The 25,182-nt window shown below is 35.6% G+C and overlaps 1 protein-coding gene across 2 annotated transcripts in view; it reads left to right on the top strand.

The window, feature by feature from the left end:
* LOC145679683 (sodium-coupled monocarboxylate transporter 1-like) overlaps positions 1-25,182 on the top strand; it is a 100,923-nt gene that overhangs the window by 63,795 nt on the left and 11,946 nt on the right. For both annotated transcript variants that reach the window (XM_081750258.1, XM_081750257.1), the window contains 3 exons: positions 18,594-18,745; positions 23,050-23,190; positions 23,848-23,956. In XM_081750258.1, the coding sequence (XP_081606384.1) occupies positions 18,594-18,745; positions 23,050-23,190; positions 23,848-23,956 (402 nt within the window). The remainder of the gene's footprint in view (positions 1-18,593; positions 18,746-23,049; positions 23,191-23,847; positions 23,957-25,182) is intronic.

The following is a 25,182-nucleotide window of genomic DNA, read 5'->3' as shown; positions in this document are numbered from 1 at the left end:
CGCCGACTGTGCCAAGCCTCACCAACCTACATCGATACCTCTCCTCAGTTCAGTACTCCGTGAAGAATGGGCTGCCATTCCCCAAGAAACCTTCCTGCACTGATTGAAAGTATGCCTGCAAGGGTGGAAGCTGTTATCAAGGCTAAGGGTGGGCCAACACCATATTGAATTCCAGCAGTACCGATGGAAGACGCCACGAACTTCTAAGTCATTTTCAGCCGGGTGTCCGGATACTTTTGATCACATAGTGTATGTTTAAAATTATAGTACTTACTTAATTTCTTAATGACTGAAAATTCTGAATTTAAGGTTACTTTTATTAATAAAAATATTAAAATACACACACACACATATATATATATATATATATATATATATATATATATATATATATATATATATATATATATATATATATATATATATATATATATATATATATATAATGTGTGTGTGTGTATTTTGTATGTATGTAGATAAATAAAAAAATACCACACAACTAGATAGGTAAGCACAAAAAAGAATCCTGGCGATACAAGTAGTTAATGGAGAAATGATCCCAATAAATTTCTTTAAATTGGAAGCATTTCATATGTCAATGAAATAATAATAATAAAAAAAAAAACACTGGTAGCGATCAGTCTTTGAAAAAGACGAAATTCGTGGAGTAAAGTTCTGACCCATTAAGCCCCTATTCTACAACTGTTTCAAATTCAAGAACGTTATTATTCTCCTTGTTTACCTTCATTTTTAATATTCCCGCGCAAGCAACAACTTGTGTGTCTCTTCACTCCTTTCATTTTTCATACTTTTATTCTCACCGTCATGATTAAAACGATTGGTTAGAAAAACGTGATTAACTAACCAAACTCATCATCATCAAAATGCCGAATACGTACGTATTTAAGACTGTGACCGTTTCTGATTTTGAAAACGCTCTTGTTTACACTGTAAGTCATTACTTGGCAGCATGCATGTCACATCGTCATTAAGAAATCATATATAATAGCTTTTTTTTTTTTAAAGTAATAAGTAAAAACTTGTTCTAACTCTTATTGAAACATTTGGATTGCGTGCGTAGCGAGCAAGAAAATTTTTAACAAATCTATTTTCATTTCCAATACTTTCCTTTCTTCTTGCTTCTTCGGCACTCTCTTGCTATCAGCGCCCGGGGCAACCGCTCCGCTGGCCCCCCAACTTAGCTACGACTCTGATGAGAACTATTCTAAATATAAAGCAATCTATTCTACAGTTGCTAAATGGATAAGTGATAACACAAGCACTTATATATTTAAAAATTAGTTGTATTTAAGGTAAAGTATTTTTATTCTTAAAAAGATATTTTAACTTCCAAAAACTTCTTATTATGAGCAAATGTACTATCCAATGTAATGTAGCATGGTGCATTAATATTGTCACTGTTAGAACAAATGCTATGCTTCAAAGATTGTGAAAGAAAACAGGAGAGTGAATTAGTTGCCGCATTTCATATTAGTAAAGTACAACAATACAATTGATATTGTTTTCATTTGGTTATGTTATATCCCAGATTAAGTGTTAATTCGTTTTCTAAATATAATATTTTAATTATTCTAGATATGCTTTGTAACTTTTAAATAGCTTCTCAAGTCACACTTCGAAATTAAAACTTGGTTTGTTTGTACTTGGAGACGGTTGACTTTCCTTCTTTTTGTTGACCCTTTCATTAAGGACTAGATTCTACAAGAGCAGCAGATGTGCTGAGCATATATTACCCAATAGCAGTGTGCGAATTAGGTTGTGTATATTTGAAGGGGGATAAAATAGTTCCTAACAGGAGATAGTTGATTGCTTTGTGAGGGACCAATGTTTCAATTTGTTGCTTTTGGAAGGGATTAAAACAAAATAGAAGGAAATTCCGCCCCGGGATTCGCACCCTGCCCTAAAGACATGAGTGGCACAAGCTGGATGATAGGCCCTGGTTCCATGAGATATGTTACGCCACAGAGGGTAGATTTATTTATTTATTTATTCGAGAAATCTAACAAATTTAGTGAGAAAATTTATTAAATTGAATTACTGCTTTCGCAAAATCATGGATTTAGCTTTTGTTTTTCTTTCTTTCTTTCTTTCTTTTTTTTTTTAAATCTGTTTGATTTAACTTTGTTAAAACATTCTATGGGAATTTTCATATTCCGATACTATGAAAAGAAATAAAAAGTACTCCTACATTGAATATCACTTGCTAGTCCAAATGTTTCTATTGTTTTGTTCTTTCTTTTTATTCGTTTCCTTAATAGCATAATGTTTATAGGACCTGCATTTAAAACATAGATCTGTCCTGTTCAAACAACTTGAGCAAACTGGAAAACGACCGCGTGCTGAAACAACAGGCAAAAGGAAGAGCGAAAACTGACCGTTTCTTTTTCTTCTTCTTCTTTTACGCGCCTATTTTTACGCTAGGTGTATGGGGCAACTTACGGACCGAAATTTACGACATCATTTTACGGACCGAAAATGCGCGCTGAAAATACGCTAGTGTATGTTGGCCTTTATACGAGCCATACACTGACGTATTTTTCCGCCGTAGCCATAAAATTTCTTGCGCTAGTCTTGTTAGCAGCTGTCAATACGTTAGTGTATGGGGCCTGGCGTACGTTTACGTACCGAATTTTCATACGCTGGAAAAGTCTGGCTGCTTTTAACTTCGAGCGTAAATACGGCGCGTAAAAACGGCTCAGATGAAAGGGTTTTCGAGCAGCAGGTGGTCTCTTGCCCTTTCCACGGCCTTCTCCCTGGTCTGGTCTTATTGTTTTCAGAAGAGAAAACCTGTTCTTGTGTTGTCCTCGCGAATCGTTGCTGAGGTTTGCTGGTAGACTCACCAGAAATCATCATTCCAATCTAGTTTCAGTCTTTCCATACAAGATACGATTTCGGCTAAACTAATATTACCTATTGCACAAAACGAGACATTATTTCCTAATTAAAATTCATAATTCATTTTGAGTGCACAGAGAAAAAGGTATTTAAATCCAATACTTCCTAATCTGAATTCGCAAATTATGAGAGCTCCTCCGTGGCTATATAGTCAGCGTACCCGTCCTCTGTGCGGGGCGCCCTGTTCGATTCTAGGCGGGAGCTCATGCAGTTCGGGTTCTACTTCTCATATAGGCTCGCTAAACTTATCGAACCTGATGCCTTTCGACTAGAAATTTAAGATTTAATTTAATATTTGGATTTTTTTTCACACAGGTAAAGGCGCATATAAAGATGAAGTCACACCTTCAGAGTTACCCACGTAGTGATACTGAAATGAAATCTTTGAGTTTAACTTCCCACGATTATGCCATTTAGACTAAAGAATACAATAATTAAGGCAAGTGAATGATGATGAGAGAATTGGTGGAATGAAATTTGGGAGGAAACGAGAGTACCCTGAAAAAAACCCACGGACATGATGTTGCCCACACAAACTTATTTGCACGGGGATTGAACCAGGGACCCCACGCACCAGAGATAAGTGCTTTAGCACTGAGCCGCTGTGGCCCTCTGTTGTGATTTAAAAAAAAAAAAAAAGCATGACTGTCAATAGCATTTGGCCAATTCTTGCCGAATTGAAAATTATCTATAAATCATATGTTGCTCCCACTATTGAGTATTGTTCTCCTATCTGGTCTATGGCCTGCCCTACTCATTTAAAAAATTAAATTCCGTAATTAATTTCTTTTTGGCCATTGTATCCTACCGAGTACCTCACCTCCGAACACTTCCAAAAAATAACGTTTTAAAATCCCTCAATATCAAACCTTCCCTAGTGAGAAACAAAATTTCTGACCTAATATTTTTCCAAAAAATTATAAATGGCCACATATCATATGAACAGTTATTAAGTCAGATCAATTTTCGCGTACCCGCGAGAACAACACGGTCTAGTGATCTCTTTTACACTCGAGCTGTGAGAGGTAATATTATCCAAAGGTCTCTTCTAAACAAAATTAGATCAGTATCTATAATCAGTTACCAGAAACTGTAGACGTCTTTTCAAGTGAGTATAATTTCAGATCATCTATAAATAAGCTATTTTTGTAATGTTGCTGTTGTCTTGTACCATCTTGACCTCAAATTGTTATTAAATTGTTATCAAATTGTTAAAATGTTTCAGAGTAAAATGGCCTAGTGCTGTATCTGTAAGTTTAAATAGTAGTAATCCTGACCTTGAACAAGATACTATCCGATATTTCCCTGATAACATGGAGCAAATCATTGAGTTTGAATATCGAAATGCGATGACGATTCTTGCTATTTTGACAATGTGCTGCTTGTTATTTTAAATACTTTCTCAACTTTACACGAATTTATAGCGAAATAGGTTCAGAAAGTAACTATTTTTTCACGCGATCTTGATATTACTCGTAAAAAAATTCAATAAACCATGATATATAATGTTTCTTTCTTCGTATATTGTTCCAAACCTCAGTTTGTGCAAATATTTAAATCTAATAATAATCCTATTTCATCATTAATGCTTATATACGAAGTCAAATAGCAAATCGTTGTACAGTTTTTTTTTTTCTGTATGGTTGCTTCCCAGCCGTAAAAGTCCTGGTTCAATTCGAGGTGCCGGCCATGTTGAATATTTTTCAACATTGTATTATATCTCATCATGATGGGGATATGTTGACGAACACTTACCTGAAAAGTACAATAGATGTAAGCCCAAAAGAGATCATAACTAAGACCAGAATTGAAAATTACACCCATTTACAGGAAATACACTCATAAATTTATATTAACTTATTAAAGCATTTCTCAATCTCAGTGTTGGGAGTACTATCAAACCTTCCTAGATAAATGTCAACTTAAGGTATATTGCCATAAAATATTATGTAACACTCAATACTTGTCATTTAAATAATTTATTTCACGAACAACTCAATCGTTTTACCATGTTTGTAACTAGTATATGCATCATTATTAGGAGAATTGACATAATTGACGCAATCTGCTACTTAATAGTGTATATTTTTCATAGACATTACATATTGAACATAGTACAAACTCATCTTCAAGACTGCTTCGTATGGATGTTCCCATATTGCAGGCTATTAATTAAACATTTATTTATGAAATATGAACTATCACCTAAGGCGTTTTTCAGAAATTCGAAAAAAAATTCTCCCTCAAGAGTAAACTACCCGTTGTGGATCTTTTCAGGGAAAATTAGTTACGTCATATTGTCCGGTTATTAATAAACCATTTATTTATCAATTACGAACAAAATTAACTGACTCGTGTTTGAGAAAATATCTCGAAAAAACTCATAGACAAGAGTAAACTAACCTTTTTGTATTTTTACCACAGGAATAACTTATGCCAAATAGTAAAAGTGGTAATGAAATATTGATGTACGAGAAGAATCGTTAGTCATTTTCGATAAAATCGCGTTTGTCTTTTTATTTTCATCTATCAGTGAACTTCCTTTATTTTGGGGGATAGGAAGAAAATTCGAAAACCTTCCCTTGGAAATCTGATAAAGGTATTAAGTTTAGAAATTTATCACTCGAATTTAAAGAAAATTATCCGATGTTGAGTTCGCCCTTACTACTACTCAATTGATTTGTATGTATATGTGGAAACCCTCAAGTTCGGGTGGATTTTACCCTCATGTCACATACCCGACAGCAAGAACGAAGAAAAAAGTCATTAAGTTTAAAACATTTTTTTAATACAGTAAATTACTAAAGACTACATTTAAAGAAAACATGAAAATAAACAGTGATAAATTGGCAATAAACGAAAACCAGAGTAGAACTGAATTTAACCTGACCCCGCATGCTAACACCGGGCGACGGTAATTTTGTCACCGGAAAATTCGTCACGGTAATTTCGTCACCGGTAATTTTGTCACCAAAATATTACCATATAGGTAATTTCGTCACCGAAAATAATGTCACGATAATTTTATCACCAGTGTCTTTTAGAACATAATACAAGTACAATGAATGAACTCGAAAAAGGTTTTGAAATTGTTTTCTTTAATCTTCAACTGCCAAAACTATGCAGCATAATCAAAATATATTATTATTATTAAATAAAGGGTTACATATTTTAGATATTGTATTTGAGACAAGAGATGAAAGTTTTCAGTAATTCTATCACAGAAATATTGTCATATAGGAAATTTTGTCACGGTTATTTCTTCACCTTTGTTGAATTAAATAGAGACAAAGCAAACGACCAAACAGCTTACGTTATTTTAATAAAACTTAGAAAACAATTCAGTTGGTGTTGAACTCTGCAAAATTGAAGTTTCTGTTACTCGAAGCAAGAACAAATACCAGTAGAAGAAAATAATGTCTGCTTGAGCAAATGTTAAAAGCACAGGCAATATGGGGCACTAATGGGTTCATTATTCACTACTTACAAATATTAAATTTCGCGAATATCAAAATTTCAGAACAGAAAATAATAAACAAATAGGGCCTATGGGAAGATACGCCAATCTGTTAATTTTCCCGCAGAATAGACGAAAATTTTCATCGTTCTAGTACCGTTCTCTGAGCCCAAACTCTTGGACCTTCCAAGTTAACAGTCATTTGAAAAGAGTGGCTTTTTTTTTTAGGAGCCATTAAAAGAATTATATTTCAACTCCAGTAAACATTGGCAAATTGTTATTGGATATATGTGGAGACCAAATTTCTATAAAGGAAGAAAAACGTATAAATATTTCCGGATGTTTCCTTTAAATATAGCCTTATGAAGCTATTAAAAAGTGAAACATGGATGGTGAACGCCAACTTTTCAATGGCGCCAAAAAAAAAGTGTATGTTATTTGAGGTGAGACTTCCTTTACTAGGTATACGCCCTAATGTAGACCAAGACACAAAATTCATATGAAGAACTGTTTCGTGCGGTGGTGCATCAGTGCAGTGAATTTAGTGAATATCCGGACCTGTAACTATGGTAATGGATTTTGATATAGCGTAAATGCTGGCTGTAAATGCAACTTTTGGAGATTCAATTCGTTTATAGCGTTACTTTTTTCACCTGACTCAGTCAACATGGAGGAAGGTCCAAGAGCTTGGACTCTTAGAACGGTACAAAAGCAATGAAATTTTTCGTCTATTTTGCGAGAAAATAAACAGATTTGCATTTCTTCCAATAGCAGATGTGCATCGATTAATACAAGTGACTTCGGAGGAAGAGCTGGAACTTCTGGACTATTTTGATAGCACTTACGTGTCAAACACGTATCGCCCTGTTAAAGCTCGGGCTGGGAATATTTGTTTGCGTAATGTGCCCCGTCTATATCCCCCAGACAATTGGGACGTTCACCAGGCTACCTTTAGCAGCAATTCTAGGATAATTAATATTTGTGAATTGTGGAACTAGAAGTTTCATCATCTAGTAGGAATGTCCCACGCAACTATTTGGAAGCTTATTCATGAAATTCAACAAGTTGAAGCAACGATTTCAGCTGTGCTTCATCAAGATGCTGTGGGGCAACCACCCAAACAGCAAACTAGAAGAGTGTTTCAGATCTTTTAGAAACGGCTCTAGTCTTTGTGCTTAACGTATAACACTGGAACTAAATGTTTCAAAAAAAATTGCTTGTTGTTTCCTATAGTAGAATAAACATGTAAACCATTTATTGCATTAATACAAGTTATATTTTATTTGCTAATTTTCCGTTCTGAAATTTTAATGTTGCCAAAACTTATATTTGTAAATAGTGATATATAAATCCATTACTGGCCCATTTTGCCTGTGCTTTTAACATTTGCTGAAACTGACATTATGTTATTTTACTGCTGTTTGTTCTTGCTTCGAGTATCCGAAACTTTGATTTTCCAGAGTCGAACACTAAATGAATTGTTTTTCAACTTTGATTAAGATAAGGTCAGCTGTTTCGGTCGTTTACTTTGTTTGTACTTAGTTCAACAAAGATGAAAAAATGACCATGACAAAATTTCCTGCATGCTAATATTTTGGTGACAAAATTACCGGTGACGAAAATTTCGGTGATGAAATTACCCAAGTCCGCTAACACCCAACCTTTCAATAAATAAATATTTAAATGATTTTTAACAACTAGATAAAAACTAAATGGCAAGATAAACTTTCAAATAAAAAAAAGGTAGGTAGAAGCAGCGGGGAGGATCCCTTCAACTTACAAAAGCCGAGGTAACAAGGATCAAACTATTTCTAAAGAATGGGGCTGGACAGCGGCGTAGCGAGCGTTACAAGATTGGGGGGGGGGAAGAAATGAAACTTGAAATTGCCAAGTCTTGATAAAAAAAAAAATGCCACACTTACCAACCCTGTGGAAAACTTTACAGCAACCTTATTTTCATATTCGTCCCATTTCATGCCCCATCTGAGATATGAATATGAATAACCCCCCGGTTTCGAGTCCAATTTCACAGCTCAATTCAGGATCATTATCATCACCCATGATGCATAACTGTTAATTTGACAACTCATGGTTATCATAGTTTAGGTAATCCCCGCCAGCCAATCCTTACGAGACGTGCGCAGTTTTTTTTTTCTGTCCTCCAGTCTCCTCCCACTTCGATATCATGATTTCGCATTCTGATGAAAAGTATTAAATACCGGCAGGAAAAATACAAATATTTAACCTCCCTTTTAGGCGCCCCACCAGTCACGCGCCCGGGGCACGTGAATTGCTTTCTTCCCCATAGTTGCGGCCCTGTGAACTACGTAACATGCAATGGTTACGTAATGCTTTGACTTATAAATACGTACTATAAAGAAAGGAAGAACTTCAATTTTTGTTCCGAAAGAAGCAACTACGGGATTAAAAATAAGGTAGGAATGACAACTCATCTGTATCAAAATGAAGTGAAAGACACGCCGGTCTATGCTTTCACCCAGCAGACGTATTGTTTGGCCCTCCAGAATGTGACTTTTGGAATCATGCACTTAGGTTTACAAAATGACTCGACTCATCCATTGTAGCTTCCCCCCATCGAACGCCTGAGAAACCTACTGTGGCCCCCCAGTGCCGTGCCATGGAAATCAGCGCCTGGGGCGAGAGTATACGACGGCGCCCACGGACAATATGAGTGAGGTCGAAATAGCAACCGCGAAGCGCCATCATGGTTTGCGCGAAGCGTAAGAAAATTTTCAAAACTAAACCTTGCTTTTCCTTGATTTTGAGCACTTTTTATTACTTTTTCCTTCCATTTTATACATGTGCGCATATATTTTCCTCGGGGCGAGAGTACACGATGGCGCCCCCGTACATATGAGTGAGATCGACATACCAACCGCGAAGCGCCACCATGGTTGACACGAAGCGTAAGAAAATTTTCAGAAATAAACCCTGATTTTCCTTGATTTTGAGCAATTTTTGTTACTTTTTCCCTTCCATTTTATATATGTGCACACATATTTTCCTAACATGAGCAACATTATAGAACCACCTCCTAAAGCAGAAAGAGGATTTAAGTACATACTAGTAATATTCCTCTAATTTTTCATTTCTTTCTTTTTTCTTTCGTTCTCTTCTTTTTCTATCCCAATTTTGCGCCCCCTTACTTCGGCGCCTGGGGCTGTCGCCCCGCTCTCCCCCTTATACAAGGCACTGGCTATACCATTCCCAAAACACACTTCTGTTCAGTTCTCCCTACTCGAAAAGCCCTGTGAATAGAAAGTCTTACTGCAAAACAGAACTGAAACAAAAAGTTTATACTAACCAGTCACTGCCTTGTTCTTGTTTTATTAATATCAATTCTTATTAGTTTCATTAATCTCCACAATATGCCTGTTGTCTTGTATACGCTCTTGTATCAAATGCTTTTGTTTCCAATACAACTGCTACCGAAAAGCCTCTTCTATCTGTCTTTGTTTTAATTTTGTACGCCACCTCTATTGTGCTTTTGTCAGTGGTACAATTTCTCGATTTTTTTTTTATTGAAGATTCTTCAAAATGTTTAGGAATATCAAATGAACAAAAGTGAAGTGTGATCACATGCAACAAGTAAAGGAGCTTTAAACGAATATGTCAATTTATTTCAAGATAGGAAACTACAAAAAATTTATGCCAAATCTATAAAAGAACTGATAAGTTACAGCAACTGGGTATCTAAGAAAATGTTAAACCAAATAAGTCAATTGAATAAAACGGCATTCTTCAAGTTGCCAACTAGGTATTTTAATTTGCCAACTTGTCAAGAAATTGGTAACTTTGAGGGGGAGGCTCCCCCCTTACCCCCCTTAACGACGCCCCTGGGGTTGGAGGTAGTTGTATAAGTTTTGTTTTTCCTTTCTGGTCTATTTTGAGCTGTGGATAACATAATAAAAATTGGTATCCCGTGAGGGGATAATTTATTCTATTTGTTACTACTATATTCTTCGTTAATTTTGTAAGAAAAAAAAAAAACGAAAGCTGCAACCATTAATAAATTATATTTTCTTTAAATTGAATTTATCATTCAGTAGCCCACTTTTTAACCACCAAAGTCAACAGTCTAAAACATTGTATAACAAAAAAAAATCAATCAATTATTCCACTATCGGAACACTCCTTTACTCCCTTATTCTTTGTAAACTGCAGTTCCAAACAATAGGCTTATTTCGGAAGGTAAGAGGAAACCACACATCAAGCTCGTTCAGATTGTATTGAATCATCATTGTGCTTGTTTAGAAATTTAAATGTTTGCAATTTACATCGTAAAAAATTGAATATAACTTTTTCCCTGTCCTGTGTCCTCCTCCTTCGAAGTACGATTCATATAAATATTTAGTGATCTCAGATCACTAAGTACAATGATCTAAGATTGTACCAAAACTAGGCCAAGTGGATTGAGCTGCTTGGACGTAATATAGATAAATGTTAATTTTTAATCCTCTTCGGCGTGGCTCCCAGTCTGTTTCTTCTATGCTTTCTTTTTATTTTTTTTTACTTAACAACACAATGTTTATAGCACCTGCACTTAAAACCATGGCCTCAGAGATCCATCTTGTTCAAGCAACTTGAGTAAAGTGGGAAACGACCATGTGCTCAAACAACAGGCAAGAGGAAGAGCGAAAAATGACCGCTTCTTTTTCTTCTTCTTTTACGCGCCTATTTTTACGCTAGGTGTATGGGCCAACTTACGGACCGAAATTTACGACATCATTTTACGGACCGAAAATGCGCGCTGAAAATACGCTAGTGTATGTTGGCCTATACTACATGCACCGTACGCGTGACTGACTAGCAGGCATTCGTCGGCAGGTGACACAGATATCGCCTGGACGGAAATTATATCGATAGTAGGTTGGTACTCATAATGTTCTGACTGATCAGTGCATACTAAATAAATTTAAAATGTAGGAAATTTTCAACATTCTGATTAACTTGCAGGAAATTTCACAATGAAAAGAAGCAACTGACTTGGACAAGACAACGGTTAGTTGATGGGGCAATCTTTTTTTCTGGTCTTTGAGGTGTGAGCTTTGACCACGCCTTGTGAAATTTTGATGTTTGGTGCTCATCAGTCGCGCTTCCATTTTTTTTATAATTGTTCCAGTTCATGATAATTAACAATACATTGCGCAGTTCGAATACATGTTCACGTTTTCATTCAATCCAACTCAAGCCGCTTCAGATACTATAGAGTTGTATTTGTTTACGAAGAATTAATTGCGTATTACAAATACACCCCAACAAAACATTCTGCGTGCTCATCTGCTCAGTATTCAAGGTTTTAATTACAACCTGAATTGTTAAAATGCGAACGTAAGTTGCATTAGATATCTAAGCAGTTCCTAGACTATGGATAATTCAAGCAATGCTAATTAAGGTCTTTCTAGCAAGCACTTCTGCTGTTCATAAACCTTACGCATTGGAGTAGGAAAAAAAAGAAAAGAAAAGAAAGAAAGAAAGAAAGAAAGAAGTAAAATTGGTAATTTTGCAACCGTGACTCACTCGGGCTCATGCTCTCTATCCTGAATGGAGCTCGCGTTCGCTAATCTCAATGAGGATCACACTAGTCAAGTTTCTCACTAATTCGAGCTTGAGCTTGATATTTACTGTGAAATTCTCTTCAGCTCGATCTCGTAATGCCACACGTCCTTTCTTGTTTTTACATTTGTCTCACCATTTTCGATTTATACGGGTGGCCGTGGACTTTTCAATTAAGTTTTTGTTTTCATTTTGACCCGCCGCCATTTTGCACAGGGTTGTCGTAGAGAGTCGAGACTTGCTCCATTTTCCTTCATTTTACAACAGATTTCAAACGATGTGCTACTTAACCCCCCTTGCCATTTGAAACTTTTTAGTTGGATCCCGTCTGGGGCCCTGCGGGGAACCCTGAGGCGAACTTTTTACCCCAAAAAAGTGTGGCCTTGAAAATGATGGGATACATGTTCACCGAGTTTTCCATTTACCCAATCGTTTCCGAACAAATGACTCGGTTCAAACTATTCTAGCAGGTAATTTCCTAGCTATGGCTTTTTAAATATCTAGAAATTGGTCATGTTTTTGGCCAATATCACGGGAACGGTAAGCCATAGAGATATGATATTGGTGGTAATCAATCCCTAATAGAATGCTAAACATTTTTGTCCTGATATTAATTGGTGGCCACTGGTCAACTGGCCATTGGCCAAACCACTGGCCAGTTGGACAGTGACTACCGGTTACTATTTGGTACCAAAATGTTTACCATCCTTTTAGATATTGATCAACACCAATATGATCTCTCTATGACTTACGGTTCCCGAGATATGGCTGCTTAAATTTCTGTAAATCGGTCATTTTTTGGCCACTATCTTGCCAACGGTTAGCTTGACGCGAAAAATTTAATCATTTTGTCTAATAGTTTTTGATGCTTTATCTAATGCAGTGTACAAAATTGAAAAAAATGCAAATAACAGACAGACGGACAGATAGACACACAGACATAGAGAATTCAGTAACGAACTTTTTAAGTTCGTTGAATATGTTGTAACTCACGATATCCCGCCCGGTGACGTGTATAACTTCGGGATTCGTCTAGTTATAACATATCCAATGCGAACACAATTGTCTCGTTCGGATCTCACAAGGGAACCTTCCGAAAATGATAGCTGCAGTGAAAGGTGTGGCCTATGCCAATTGAAAGAGCTGTAATAGAGATGTTCATTCCCAAAAAATTAGCTGCCCATAGCAATAGGCTCAGGAAATATAAGGGGTGGAAGTTCGGGAAACAGCAAGGCTGGACAAGTGGAAAAGTGCAAATTCCACAAAAAAAAGGGGGGCACGGCAAAATACAATGCTGACAAATGATGTATAGAAAGAGACTTGCAACAATAGGGAACAAATGAAGGCCACCAGTGGGGTTAACAGTGTTGCCAACTGCAATGAAAAGTACATGTTTTGCAAAGAGCACTATATGAAGTGAGTGCAATATTCAGTGTCAACCTGTCATGTAGAACATAAGAACATGTCTAATCAGTGGTACAATCTAACAAAAGAAAATAGAAAAAAACAGAAGTACGAAAAATACGGAAAAAACGGAGTTGGCACATTTGATCAGGGGCTGTACATATTAGAATGAACAAAACAAGAAGCACCGAATATGCAGGAAACCGACGTACCTATAGTCGAAAAGAAAAACGAGTTCCAAAGTTGGCAAGACTGGCCATGGACATCCAGACAAGTCTAATATAGTTAGGCCACTCGCTTCAGAAAAAGAAAATTCCGGCAACAGGAATCACTCGGAATGCATCAATGTTAGAGTGATTGAGGCAATGTCAAGTCGGGGAACATGAAATGGTTGGGTTGAGCCAAAAACCGATAATAGAAGTAAATGTCATGGTTGGGTCGTATGTGGGAATATGCAGGGTGTCCCACCAAACTTTGTGACCTGAAAGATTTGCGAATCGTACAAAATGTGACGGATCCAGTTGTCCAGGAATGTACCAATGTCAGGGGGTGATAAAAGTCTGTGAGAAGCAAGTGCCCCCAGGATCTCCAACATAGGGCCCCAGGAGCAAACTTCAAATTTTCAAATGGAAACAGGGACCGAGTGTTACCTCTCTCGATTGATCATTGAATGTGCAACAACATATAGAGGAAACATTTGCTATATGAAGCATGTTTTTCAAAATGGCCGCCACAAATATGTGCTGTCTTAACATGGCATCGAACAATGTGATCTCAAATTGCTGCGAAGCGAAAAGAGATGTTGCAAATCCAATTGCACAGGAATGTACTCATGTCGAGGGCCAAGAGAACTTTGTAAGAAGCAAGTCCCCCAGGGCCCCCATCATAAGGCTCAAGGGGGTCAACCGCAACATTTCAAATGGGAACAGGGGAGGATGACATTTCTCTGGATAGATACAACACCGTCTATAAAAAACATTTGCTCTATGAATATGAAACAGATGTCAGGCAAGGACAACTAGCGGTGTTTCCCATATGATCAGACGATGACTTATTTATGGCACGAGCCATAGTAGAAGGCGGCTTAGTTGAAGAAACTACACCCTCTCAGTAACCTAAATTGCACGAAAATTTCCAAAGCAGGTTCATTGACCTGACTACCGCATGTTGCCCACTTTGTCCAAGAGCGGGATGGTTTGTTTCTAACTTTTCTACCGAAAAGCAATTGTCTGGAATGGTGTTTCGGAGACAATAAAATAAAGAAAATATACTAGGCAGAGAGAGAGTAGGGAGGAGGGAGTGTACCAATTATTCTTTCCTCTAAACCAACGTTTCTCAACCTTTTTCAACTTGCAGCACACTACGGGTGTAACATGGATTCTCGCGGCACACTTATAGATATTATTATTTGTAAATATAAAACACACTGGTATTTTTTTTACTTTGATTACTAATCTCCTTCGCACAGAGAAGAAAGCTCGATCACTGGGTTTTCCTCGTGGTAAATCACTATGCTTATTTTTCATTCTAATTTAAAAGGAGAAAACAACTGCAATGAAATGTTGGACCTAGGTTATTAAAAATACGCTTACTCTTTCGAAAACTGTATCCAACCTTTTACTAAGAATGAAGATCATTAAATAACGAACAAACAAACAAATCTATTTTACTTTTAAAACACAAATGTAAATAATTTATCGAAAGGATTGAATGATATTTTAAATTTTCAAGTTACGAAATAGTCTGTAACGATAAAGAAGCAATAATGGTCATAACTAACTAACTAAAACTAACTAACTCTATGGCCTATGGAACCCGGAGGTTCAGTGCCGCGTTCACAAAAGCTCTTCACTGACTTCTATCCTTAGCTAATTGGATCCAGTTTCTACTTTGTATTCCTATCTCTGCGAGATCCATCTTAATATTATCCTCCCATCTGCGCCTAGGTCTTCCTAATGGTCGTTTTCCTATGGGTCTACCAGTCAAGACTTTGAAAGCGTTTCTACTTTCTTCCATTCTAGCTACATGACCTGCCTACCTAAGCCTCCTAGACTTGACGACCCTAACAATGTTGGGTAAACCGTATAAACTATGTAGTTCCTCGTTATGAAGCTTTCGCCATTCCCCATTCTCGTTCCTCTTGGGTCCGAATATTCTTCTCAGGATCCTGTTCTCAAATACTTTCAGTCTATGTTCTTCCCTCAGAGTAAGCGACCATGTTTCGCAACCATACAGAATAACAGGCATGATTATCGTTTTATATATTTTAAGCTTCAAATTCCTCGACAGAATTCGCGACGACAAGAGATTTTGAACCGAATAGTAACACGAATTCCCTGCTTTTAGTCGACATTTAATTTCTTCATGAATATGATTTTCATCTGTTAATATTGATTCTAAATATTTGAAAGTATCCACTTTATCAAAAGTATTATTTAATATTTTAACGCCTCCCATTATAATAATAATGGTCATAACAATAACAAATACTTTTTTCAACATTAGAAATGTACAGAAAAGTAACACGGCATGAAACTTAAAATTGTAGATTTATAGTAGAGGTTCATAGTAATGTGCAATACAAATATACATTTTCCCCTACGTTTTGCAATTTGATTGCTATAGAATTAATAATTTTGTTTTGATATCCTCGCGGTACACCAGTGGCCCATTCACGACACACCATTGTCGCGGTATTTTCACTGCTAGCTTCTCATTTTAGACAGGTATATTTACAACAAAGGGGGGTAGCGTGCACCTTTGCACCCCTTAAATCTGGCCCTGTCCAGAAGTTATGTAGCCCTACATCGTTCATGGAAATAAAAACACAATAGTTATAACTATGCTAAATTACTATAGACTGCCAATTGCTCATTCAGAGAATTTATGATGTTCACTTTATTGCAATGTTCTTATACAGACTAGATATAGGCTACGGATAATTGTTTTATACAAGCTAGATAATCAATTATTATTATTATTATTTTTATTATTATTATTATTATTATTATTATTATTATTATTATTATTATTATTATTATTATTATTATATTTGAAGTACAATCAAATATCACGACATTAATTACTAGTTTTAATTAACTGAATTGAGCTGAAAATTAGATCCTAATCTCGGAAGATTAACTATTAAATTTATACGTTCTGTACCTTTCTAAAGTAATAAATGCTGGAATTGGTTTCAAGGCTGTTCCTGAGTGAATAATTTCTTCATAATAATATTAAAAGTTTTAGAAAAATTTTCGAGACATTCGAGTCGAGTCGAGATTTTTATGAGCTGTCTCGACTCGACTCGTGTCTCGACTCGAAAATTCGAGTCGAGAAACACGTTTGTCTCGACTCGTCTCGAATTTTACAAAGTGTGTCTCGACTCGAATCTCGACTCGAATTCGAGTCGAGTCGAGTCGAGATTCGAGACATGTCTCGACTCGAGCGCATCTCTAATCTGGCATCCCTACTTTCTAAAAAAATAGAATGAGTAAAGATAGACAAGGGGGACAGTGTGACGTCATGCGTACCCCTACCTTTTCAGATCCACTTTTACCCTTGCTTTTCTCATATGTATATTGGCTTTTCACGTGTATATATTACATTTTCCTTGCATGTGTTTATTGGTTTCACTCTATGTGTGGACCTTCCACCTCTAAGTTTAAGGTAGATAGTTACACACGTTTCACATCCATTTATATGTAACAATAAATATAGAGAACAAGTACTTTTATTTATAGTATCTATTAATAACGGTATTCTATATAATTTCCTTCTCGTTCTGTAACATGCGCTCACAAAAATAGTTTTTCCCCTCTCTTTTATGCAAAGTCCTCAATAATTTTTTCATAAGATGTTGATTGAGCAACCTTGTTTCATTAACTAATGTTGCCAAATCTAAGAGCCTTTCCTGTCCCATGGATGAACATAAGTATGTTTTAATGAGTTTTAGTTTGCTGAAATTTCTTTCACAAGTTTCCACTCTGCATGAAAGATAAGAAAAATCCTAAGAGCCACTGAGACGTTTGGACAGACACTTTCAAGGACATTTTCGGTAATCATGTCGAGTATGTTCCTTGGGGTGGACCTTTTGAGATCCGGCAAAAATACAACAGCCTGGTCATTAAGACTCGCAATTTCTGCACATAATTCTACAGCATTCAAATTGTCTTGATATTTCAAAGCGAGATCCGCACACGAGTTTTCAGGTCCTTCGAAGACATTTCACACAATGAGCTTCATCTGAGGAAGCTGAAGTCCTTGTTTACTTCTTTGAGCCTGTCCATTCTACTAAAGAGTCCTTCCCATTCTACTAAAGAGGTCAAGAATTCTGGAGAAAGATTGTCTAAGGCGATCCTCTTCAGTAAATAGTCTTCCTTCATCCTCTCCTGACATTCTCTTCTTCTTCAAGATACACTTTTCTCTGATCTTCCACATCTATCAAATTAACAGGAACCTTGGCTTCCGACAGCCATTTGTCAAATCCATAATTCTGAACCTGAAGCTTGTGTTCAAAAGATCACATAACAAATTAAGAGACATTTGCAAACTCAAATCCTTATTCTCAGTATTTCTTCCAGACATGTTTCTAGGGGGCACTGCTCCCCCGGAGGAGACCAAAATTATACGTCTATAATGTAATAATAAATAGAATAGTACCGTGTGAAAATAATATGTGCCCCTCCAAATACTAAGTGTGCCTCCCAAGGAACATATTTTTCTGAAAGAAACACTGCTTATTCTGTTTTTTTTTTTTTTAACTCCATTTATTTCATATAAAACTGAATCTCAAAATACTAAATTAATTACAAATTTGAGATCTTTGATTGATTTCATTAAGTTTTTGGCAACTGATTTGACTTCTGAATTAGAGGAAGTGGTTATAATTTCATCAAATGCTGCGAGAACATTTCCCAGATCAGATTTCCTTCCACTTTCTTCATTCCACTAACCATCCTATCATCATCCATACGGCCTTCCAAACTTGCCAGCGTTAATCTTGCCTCGAAATGGCTCCCCTACATGCTCTCAATCAGCTGCGCCCCGGGGCAAATGCTCCGAATTGCCCCCCACCCCCCTAGATCCGGCCCTGCATGAAATCATCTACAAGTTTCTTTTCTATGCCCTTGTATGTTCTACTGTTTAATTATTGTTTTGAAATATACTATTGTTTAATTATTAAAGTCCTTGTGCGCTCCATTTTCTATTTTGATCTTCTCAAATGTGTGCATTGCAGGGTGGTTTCCGAGCCGTTGTGTGGTCAGACATGCTTCAAATCTTGATTCTGTTCGGAGCCCTATGTACTATTGCTGTGATGGGATCACGGAAAGCTCAAAGTTTCTCAGCGATATGGGAAAAGAATTATGAAGAATGGAAACTACATCCAAAGTATGTTACTGTGAGTTTATTCTAATTTTCAAGTAAAAGTGACTGTCTTTATATCTTGCCCTTATACTATATATCTATCTCACTCTTCCCTATCCTGATCCAGACTTCTCATTTCAATGTACTTGTTCTTAACTACTTCTTATAGTATTTGGTCCATATATTTCACTCACGGCCTTCCTTTACATATTTTTTCTTCTACCATTCTCTCCGTAGCTAATAATGTGATTCTTCCATATCTCATAATGTGTCTATACTTCTTCTTTTGAATATGTTATTTATGGTGGGGAATAGAAAGCATGGGGGGAAACACTGAAATAATCCAGAGAGCTCTAAAGAAAATAGGGAACGTTTCAACGTACATGAAAGAAAATTGGAGACCATTGGACAGGTTACGCGTGAGGGAAAAGAAGAAAGAGGAGGAGGAAGGCCGAGAGGAGCTGTTGGAAAGAAGATAAGTGGTTTTATAACCGCCTTCCGGACCTAACCCCCTTACTGTCCCACCAATAAGTATTTTCAGGAGACCTGAACTTACCTGGTAAAGACACCAAGGGACATTTCCAAAAGGGGATTACGGAATTGTTCCCAAATCGCCCACCGGTCTCAATAATGAGATGAGCATTAGGCACCGAGAGGTTCGGATATCTCGTCTCGAAATCCTCACGGACGATCAGACGGTCACTCAGACCACAACTCACATAAACATTATTCATACATACAACAAAAACACACTGGATTAAATGACATCATGCTTATTTATTAAAATACTATTAAAAAAATAACGGAGAGAAACAACCACAACACTCAACACTGAATATATATAATTATTTTCACTAATAAAATCATACTTTGCTTTTTCACTACACTATAGCCCTTTATCACTTGTATATATTTGTATGAAAGATTATGATTACGATTCCACTATAGATACTTTTCTCACATCATTAATGCACATGGGGGATTAGCACTGTGGAAGTAACATCGGGATGATCCCACGAAATAATATGGTTGCTGCTCCAAAAAATCCTCGAATGTCGACGTTAGTCTTCAGCAAAAAGTATATAGACATGGAATGATAATGTTGGGTGGCGCGTTTATAACTGATACGCACTAGTTATGTGACCCTAGGATTTCACTGATTGCGGCTAAGCGTAACTAGATCCTTGACTGGCTAATAACGTGTACCCCTTAACATAACATGATGCTTGATGCAACCTACGTGGTTGTTGCCTCAAAATACGGAGTAATACTCCTCGAACTCAGAGGTTCGAGATACGACCTGCACTGATCGTCTGGTCAATGTTGGTAGTTCATTCTAAAAAACACTCACCTGTATGTATATGCAAATAGAATATTAAAAAAATAACGTTAATTTTAGTCCACAAGATATTGTGATAATTTGGGTATGGGAACGTTTAGATAACGAACTGGTAAAGCGATGTGGCTGTCGTCGTTCTGGCGCTTAGACACTTGGTGTGCAATATTTCCACAAATGATTGGAGAACACACTTGATTCAGTTCCAAATAACTATAGAACATAGTTCTTGCATATTAATACGTAAGGAAGAAACACTGAGAACCTTTGTCGCTCACTAAAATATTCTCACCACAAAGCAACGTCTCAGATATATATGTATGAATAAACGATGAAAGACTTCTTTGTCCTGTTGCGTGGGAATAAAAACAGTTCCCATCGAAGAAACAAGTTATGGCGTCGCAGAATAAAGTATAAATCGAAAAATAATTACTGTATTTACGAAATATACAGAGCGTCCACAAAAATACTTCTATAACCTGGTAATAAATAAATAAATACTTCTATAATAAATAAATAAATAACCTGGTGACAGTTACAGTTTACAAGATAAAGTTCAGTGATTGTAATAGTTGTTATATTGGTGAAACGGAGAAAAAACTAAAAGAACAGTTAAAACAACACAATGATGACGTGAGATTAGAAAGAGAAAGAAATGCCGTTTTTAAACAAGTGAGGGGCACGGGACATAATACGTATTAATAAGTGTAAAATTGAAATGTTAATACGGGAACAAAGGATATTTATAAGAAAGTGGAAGGAGGCCAGATTCATTGAGAAAGAGAAAAGCGGTTTTATGAATTAGAATACAGGACTTCAATTGACGAATAGTAGGACAGGTTATTGGAAAGACTTAATTTGTAGCTTAGTTTATAAAATAATCGGTCAATACAATTTCTTTTTGGTACAACTATCAATGAAGCTTTCTCCTTCGTTAGAGAAAAAAGGGCAACTCACATTTTTAAAAGTATATGTGGCTTTTGAACATATTTTGAGAACTGAAATGGAAAAATAAGTTCTGATAAAAATTTAACTGAAAAAACAGCAAACTAAATTTTTAGATATAAAAGAAACTACAATGTTTGGGTTAGTTTGTGCAATCAGAAAGATTGTGGTTATCACAATAATCCACTATATACAAAAGGCAAAGAAATTTTCCTCAATTATATAATGAAAAGAACATTACTAACAAATTAACGGACTTCATTTTATGGCTTGGAGCTCTAAAATTACAGGAACATAATTTTAATACTGATTATGAAAAGCTCTGAAACTAAAGGGACATAATTCTATAGGTGGCTATAGAAAGCTCTAAAACTAAATTGCCAATAACGTGTTTCTTGAGAAAATTTACCTTAAGAAATCTTGTAAGCCATCGTAAATTTCACCTTTTACATTAGTAACAAAAAGTATTTAATCATATTTTGCTTGAAGGAACCTAAATCCTTGATACCATTCAGTAGTGTTTTTTGATGGATCTTTACTTTTTATAATTGTAAATTATTTTCATAAAACTGACGTAGATACTTTCGTGCTTTGCTCGATAATAGCAGTTCTGTTGTAAGATTACCATTAATTTAATCGATATACCGACCTCAACAATTTCTTACTTCCATAACTATGTATACTATCATTATACATAAGTATCGGAAGTCTTATAAAATGGCTATGTAAGACTGTCTGTCGACAAGTATCAGAGCAAACACGGTAAGAGAGATCGAAAGGCGGTTTCTTTTTGGAATAATCGATTAAGCGTCTGAAGAATATGAGATACCGAGATGTGGATTTGAAATAATCGATTAATCGTCTGAAGAATATGAGATATTGAGATGAGGTTTTTTGGAATAATCAATTAAGCGAGATATCGTGTTTTTTATATATATATATAATCGATAAAGTATCGGAAGAACATGTTTCAACTCCGCCTTTATTCCTCTATGCAACCGGAAGTTGACGAAATCTACTACCACTTCCGGTTTGAATATTAATCTTCATATTGCGGAAACGGTAAGAGATAGCAAAAAAATGACTTTTTTTTTTTATATGTGAGTTATACAGCTCTAGGCGTACTACGACCTGTTTCAATATTGAGTTCTCGGAAATCTACCTAACTAACGAAACTAACTTGTTTTTCTATTGTACAGTAACCAACTCTAAAGAAACATCGAAGGTTCATCGATTTTGCAAATAATCAAGAAATGATTCCTTCAAATCTTCCAATATATGATACACATCAATTTGAGTTAATTGAAATTGAGACTTAAGAGATTTTAATGTTCTTTAGCGTTAGTGTCTACAATCTGTAGATACTAAGATCTGTTACGTTAACTCAATTTACGAAATCTAGGTTAACATAACTTTTGCCTAACTTCTGACGAATCGAGCAAATAACGTTATTTACAATTTTGAACATGTTATGTCAACATCATTAAAAGACATAAAAGTACATGTTTTGGTCATTAGACACAGGGAGAGGGGAAGAGATTTACGGAGAAGGCAGAAAATCAGAATCAAAAGTTGATAATGGATCATCATGCCGCAGACCATCTTTATCACTCAAAAGTCTAAACAGTCCAAAGAAGATACAGACAAGTTTCAAAGTTCACAAGAAAGAGTGATGTCAAAGACGATCAATCTCCATCCGAGGCGTGAACAAGATTTTCAAACTTGTTCAAATCTTGAAGAGTGATTCATCTTTGTTGCTTTATTTGTCTTAAGGACTGGAGAATCAGGACTAGATCTTACTTAAAACCACCGATTACATTTCTAATCAGATATTTATAAATTTCAGTGAAAGTGTGAGAGTACGAATTCAGGTTTTAGCTATCTCTAACTTTAATTTCTAACATCTGAATCAGTATCTCAATCTGTACTGAAAACATTTTCTAATTTCTTAAATATTATTTTAGTTTTACTGTATGATGAGACTAAAGGTTGAGATCTTCTGTACCGAACAGAATAAAGAATATTATTGAAGTGCTTCAATTTTCAGTTTTTCAGTCAATCCAACAGAAGATGACACAGTATGGGCACATACTATTGGAAAATTCTTTGGTTGGCTTTATATTGTTGCTGTTTGCCAATTGCAAGTACAAAGGTATATTTCTCTGCCAAACAGACAAACAGCTAAAAGGTAAGTCATGAAATATATTTTACTTTGTTTTAAAAGAGTTTACATAATAATATTTTCTGTATTTATGAATGACGCTAACGTTGTAGAATTTCAAATGCTTCTTACGTCCTAATTTCAATTACTTAACTCTAATTATTTCATGATGTCTCTCTAATATGACTCGGAGAAGTTGGAAACAATTACTACACGAATAAAAAGGCTTTAAAAATGTAAAAGCAATTAATTATCCTGACTAATGTTTACTTCAATCAATTAATATTTTGTTACTTTATTCATTTATAATCTTTTTCATTATTTTTCATTTTTATTATTATTATTTGAATAATATTACAAAAATGATAATTTCGAAAGAACATGCGAATCTGATTTTTAAATTTTCCTATATTTACAAAACATTCCATAATAAATTTTGCAGTAGTGAAGTTTTAGAAACTGGCAATAGATGATGTTGGGGATGCGTAAGAAAATGCAAATACTCTGCTTAATACCTATATTTAATTTTATTAATCTGTACAGAAACTTTAATTTCTATATATTTTATTTAATATGTTTATAGACACAGTTAGGATAATTTTTTTCTTATTTTAAGTTGGAAATTTCTGTTTCTTTCCTTTGCTTTTAATTTATTTATTTATTATGTTCATATTTTCTGGACAGTGCAATGCGGATTTATGCTGTTGGATTTCTGATATTATATTCACTAATTGTATATCTTGGTCTTGTAATGTACAATTCTTTGGAAAGTTGTCAACCACCCAAACATAAGGTAAATTTAGCAATAACGAAATACTTGCAGCATACTTCAAAGCTTATATATTTTTTTTCTGTAATTTTCATGTACTTCTTCCTTTTAATGAATAGAAGTATGCGTATATAATTACAAAAATGTAGAGACTTTATTGAATGTATGATAGAAAAAAAAAAGTTCAAATTGAAAGTTTTGTTCAATATGGGTACCTTTAGCTACACTGAAAAAAAAAACGCCAGTAAAAGACTAGTATGAAGCTATCAATTGTGCTGGATAATATTTAGTTATACTAATTAACATTTTGTTATTTTATTAATTCATAATTCATTTGACTTTTCACTTTTGCAGAAGATTTTGTCATCAATATTTCATACATTTTTGTTTATTATTATTATTACTTGCACATATTCTTAGTTTTTAAAAAATCATACTAACTTTTATATTTCTCTTTCTTTCACGTACAGTCAACAACCAAAGTTCTTTTTGTTTGGTAAAATTTATTTTGAGAATAACGGTGGTATGGTTGGAACGTACAGAAATTTATATTCTTTTTAATTTACTGAAAACTTTACTCAAATTGTCCTTCCATTCTGAAGTTATTTATGAAACTAATTTCATCAAATGGAAAGAACTTTTGTTGCTGACTGTACAATGCATGTACCACGGTACATTTTGGAGTAGCACTATTTGAATAATTTTCTCTTGAGTTAATAATTTTATGAATGTTCAATTCGCTACATTACTAAATACAGTAGAGCGTCGATTATCCGAACGTCGGTCAACCGAACGATCGCTTAACCGAACTGTGTACTCGCTCGCACCTGTTACTCTCCCACCCTACCGTCCATCATCCCCCTCACTCCCAAACCAAGTTTCCCATAGTAGTCGCCGCACTGAGCCATCGCTGGCGGAACATTGCTTCTAATGGGGCCTTCATAAGGCGCTGCTGACCGGCCAAGCCGCCAGTCGCTGTGTTTCAACAATCAGCACACTTCTGTCGGTTTGGCACTGGCTGTAGAAGTAGCGGCAGTATCAAAGCTGTTCACAGCAACAGCTGCGCCAGCTTAGATTTGAGGCGTGCCGCTCCGCGCATGGCAAATAAACATGTACAGTTCGATTATCCGAACAAACCAGTTTTCCGAACACCCATGTCCCCCAATTGCTTCGGATAATCGACGCTCTACTGTAACATATACTTACCATTTCAGAATGTTTACAAACGTCTGTTGCTTTTTTTTTTTTTT

This window comes from Thermobia domestica, chromosome 2 (assembly GCF_964235325.1).
Source record: "Thermobia domestica chromosome 2, izTheDome1.hap1.1, whole genome shotgun sequence".
In the NCBI taxonomy this organism is placed as follows: Eukaryota; Metazoa; Arthropoda; class Insecta; order Zygentoma; family Lepismatidae; genus Thermobia; species Thermobia domestica.
The sequence above is the reverse complement of the archived record's forward strand: the minus strand, read 5'-3'. Positions and strand labels throughout refer to the sequence as shown.